This window comes from Bos taurus, chromosome 7, assembly GCF_002263795.3.
Source record: "Bos taurus isolate L1 Dominette 01449 registration number 42190680 breed Hereford chromosome 7, ARS-UCD2.0, whole genome shotgun sequence".
NCBI lineage: Eukaryota > Metazoa > Chordata > Mammalia > Artiodactyla > Bovidae > Bos > Bos taurus.
In genome coordinates this window covers 39,086,789-39,090,940 of record NC_037334.1, presented here as the reverse complement: position 1 = coordinate 39,090,940, position 4,152 = coordinate 39,086,789, and the positions used below count along the sequence as shown (strand labels likewise).

The 4,152-nt window shown below is 54.4% G+C and overlaps 1 protein-coding gene across 1 annotated transcript; it reads left to right on the top strand.

Moving 5' to 3' along the window:
• Window positions 1-215: 215 nt before the first annotated feature.
• Window positions 216-3,658, top strand: LOC509184 (transmembrane emp24 domain-containing protein 9). The gene is made up of 5 exons (XM_010807171.3): window positions 216-478; window positions 875-975; window positions 1,349-1,474; window positions 2,030-2,176; window positions 2,307-3,658. The coding sequence occupies exons 1-5, from the start codon at window positions 325-327 to the stop codon at window positions 2,454-2,456; spliced, it is 678 nt and encodes a 225-aa protein (XP_010805473.1). The 5' UTR covers window positions 216-324; the 3' UTR covers window positions 2,457-3,658.
• The last annotated feature ends 494 nt before the right edge of the window (window positions 3,659-4,152 follow it).

Sequence of the window (4,152 nt, the reverse complement as noted above, 5' to 3'; positions counted from 1 at the left end):
CTCTGCGGCTCAGTTACCACATCAACAAGATGGCGCTAAGAGTACCTGCTTCCTTGGATCTCTGAGAGCATTAAGCGAGGTAAGGCAAGGAAAGCGTTCTAGAGCGCCTCAGTGGCAGGCTGGGAGCTCGTGTGGCCATTTCGCAACGCAGGTTCGCGGGAACGCGCCTGGGGCGGGGCCGCGCAAGCGCTCCTGGGATTTGTAGTCTGTACGCTAGTTTGCAGTCTCCGCAGGCGGGACGCAGAGACCCTCGGGCTCGCCTGGGAAAGTGGCGGGGGCCTGCGGGACACGAGGCCCTGGGCCCCGCGCCGGTCCCGGGCTGGGATGGGGCGAGCGAGGGCAGCCGGATTGGCCCTGCCGCTGCTGCTGTGGCAGCTGCTGGCGCTGGCGGGCGGCGGGGCCGCGTTCTACCTCGAGGTCCGTGAGCTGGAGGAGAAGTGCTTCATTCAGGAGATCCCCGATGGCACCGTGGTCATAGGTGCGCGCGCGCCGCCAGTCCCGGCCTTGCCCTACCCATACCCAGAGCCCTCAGAGGGAATGGAAGATGGGGCCCGCGGGATCAGCTCAGGGCCCAGGGAGGGCACGGATGGGCACGGATGGGAAACAGGCGGACAGCTGTGTGGTCAAAGCACCCTCTCCATTGCCTGTGCAGGGGTTGGGGACACAGAGGAGGCAAGACTGATCCAGATCCGGGTAACAGCAGAAAAGCAGGGTTGGAGAAGGGAAGAGAGAGGCAGAGGGCTGTGGCCAGGCCCCACAATCAGACCAGATCTTCCTGTTCCTCCGCCCACCACCACCCCTGTGACCAAAAGTCCGTGGTGGGCTCTTGGTCACGACTGTGGATGAAGATGCATCCAGGCTGCCTCTCCATTAGGTAACTATAAGACCGAACTGTACGACCCTGCTATGGAAAAGTACCAGCCCTCCCCGCAGTGGATCAATTTGTTCGTGTTTGTGAAGGACCCTGAGAACAAGGTGAGGCAGGCCTTAACTCCCTGCAGCCCCGCCCCCTTCACCCGCCCTCCCCTCCCCCCCACCTCCCCCGCCCTCCGCGGTCTCCAGCGTCAATGCCTCGTCCTCCCTAGCCCTCCGTTTCTTAGACGAGGGACCATCTCCTCACAGGCAGGAGGGCTCAAGGAAGGCCACACTCTTTGCAAACTGTAGAGTTACTGTGTATTGACAGTGCTGGGATCTGAGATTTTTGAACCCGGACCGATGCCTTTTCTCTCACATCCTCCTTCCTGGTCTGGCCAGTGAGGGTCAGAACCTGGGATACCCCCAGAGTTCCTCTCCTAGAAGCAGGTTTCTGGTCCGTTTCTCTGTGCTCACCAGAAGCTGTTTCTGCTAGAATCTGCTGGCCCGTCAGTATGGCCCTCGGGGCAGCTTCACCTTCACCTCCCAGTCTCCAGGAGAGCATGAGGTCTGCCTTCACCTCAAGTCCATCCGGTTCGCCCTCTTCTATGATGGCAAACTGGTGAGTATGGAGGGGAACGTCACCAGTCCTCAATGTCTCAGTCCCTGGGGTGACGAGGGTTCTGTAGGTGGTGCCTCTTGATGAGGGCTGGGCTTTCCATGAAGTAAGCCTACAGAGAACAGGTCCTGACGAATGAGAGGGAACCCAGGAGGGAATCACTTGGACTTAAAATCATCCCTAGGTCCCCTGCCATCTCTAGAATGAAGCCCAAGCTTCTAATGTGAGATTCAGAGCTGTCTGCCAGCTGAATGCTCCCAGGCTCTTCATTACTACCTCCCACTGACACAGATCTCCTAGAAGCTGGCTGTCTCAAACACTGAGTCACACCTTGGTTTCTCTGCACATTTTGTTCTGTCCCTTCTGTCTTTTGGACTTGGAACTCCATGCAAGCAGGGCCTTGATCTGGGATTTTGGCACCTGGAGCAGGGCTGTTCCCACATCACTGAGTGTGAGGAAATGAACTGCTCAGTTCAGTCAGGCCCAGCCTAGTGTGTGGAAGCTGGGTTTCCTGCAGGTGCTCCCTGACCTCCAAACCTTGGCTTCTCTGCTCCTCAGGCCATTCACTTGGACATGCAGTTGGGTGAACACACCAATGATCATACGGAACTTGCAGCCAATGACAAGCTGACCCTGCTGCATCTGCGCATACAGCAGCTGGTGGAGCAGGTGGAGAAGATCCAGAAGGAGCAGGAATACCAGAGGGTGAGGGGCTGGGCTGGGCCCAGTTGGGACAGCAGACGTGTAACCTCCCAGGGAGTGGCTCTTTCAGCTTTTCCCCTGGAGGTCAGTTCTGTGCTAGCAACATGCCTTACTCCTTCTCCCCTTCTCACAGCGTCGAGAGGAGCACTTCCGACAGACCAGTGAGAGCACCAATCAGAGGGTGCTGTGGTGGTCCATCCTGCAGACCCTTATCCTTGTGGCCACCGGCATCTGGCAGATGCAGCACCTCAAGAGCTTCTTTAAAGCCAAGAAGTTGGTGTAAATCAGCCTCAGAGACCAGAGGCCTGGCCTCCAGTCAATCCCCTGCTGCTAAATGATGGGAAGTGGTCTGGCCTGGTCTGTCTCCTGACTTCTCCCATCCTTTCCAACCCTGAGGGCTTTCCTTGTTAACTCGCAGCGGGAGAGAGGACCTCTTTCAACTGGTTTTCTCAGCTGGGATTTGGGAGAGAATGAGTTTCCAGCTGGAGACACGAGGGTGGGAGGACCTGCTGGCTGAGCAGGAGGGTGGTGAGTGTTATCCCCACTCCCATGTTAATTAGGATGAGTGAACTATCCCAAGATGGAGAAAATAGGAGTGAATATAAATTATAACTGTCCAATTTTCTGAGCTAAACATTTATTGCCTCCTATGCTACAATTCTTTCTATGTGGCCAATCAGATGTTTAACATGTGAGGCTTTGGTGGGAGATTGATCCCAAAGTAGATGAGGTGAAAAATGCTTTTATCCCAGAAGCATTAGCAACATGTGGAACCTTTTCTAGAAAAGTCCAACTTGGGCCCCTCTTTTGGGTAACCTGAATGCTGGTGGTAATTGTGTGCCCATTGCACCTTCTCTGCTCTAGTCAGGCTCACGTGCTACCTTATTCCAATTACTTGGACTGCTGAGTTCTTCGAGGAATCTGATATGCCCCTCTGTGGTCCTGCTTTTTTTCAGTTGACCTCTATCTCTCTGTGATTCCATTGGCTTATCTTTTCAGGAGATGCCTGAAGTTCCAAGTCACTGTTTCCATTACATTCAGCATCTCCCGTAACTCAACCTTCACAAGTGCACACAGGTATGCATGCGTTCGTGCTAAGTCGCTTCAGTCATGTCCAACTCTTTGCAACCCTATGGACTGCAGCCTGCCAGGCTCTTCTGTCCATGGGGATTCTCCAGGCAAGAATACTGGAGTGTGTTGTCATGTCCTCCTCCAGGGGACATTTCTGACCCACGGACAGAACCCACGTCTCTTACGTCTATCTGCACTGGCAGGCAGGTTGTTTACCACTGGCACCACCTGGGAAGCCCTGGCACATAGGTATAGATGCCCCCCATTGCTTCTGCCTGATCTAGTCCACATTTTACCAAGTCCTATGCTGGTGGCCCTATTGGATTGTAGTCGTCTCTCATGTGAATTTGACATTTTCTGTTATAAGGAAATTCGCTGGTTGGCATTTCAATAAATTCACGTCCAAATTGTCAAGGCCAGGAGTCTTAATAAGAGAGACTCCCCATGGAGAGGGGCGGCTGTGATAGCCCTGGCCCCTGACAGAGACTCACCCACCCCTGGGATAATCCTGAGGGTGACTACAAGCCTCAGGGGTGTTGCTCACTTGTGCGTCTGGCCACAGTTGGCCTCAGAAAATATGAATGAGGCTTAACTGAAGGCTGGGGGCAGGGACCACTGGAGAATAACCTCTAACCATAGAATGTGACCTTAGGCTCACTTCCCTCATCTGAAGTTGGTGGGGGTGGGGATGGGGAGGGGGCTCTACTCTCTGCTGCAGGGTAAGGAAAGTGACCTAGATGGGGACATTCTTGCCCATGGAGCCTGCAGTATAACACCAAATGAGTCAGGACACTCAACAAGATGTAACGGTGACGTATGCTTCTGAGGAAGAGGGCATTGGGCTAAGGGCAATATTTCAAGGATCCTGGTCTAATCTAGTTAGTCATAGAAGGGTGCTTTTCAGAACT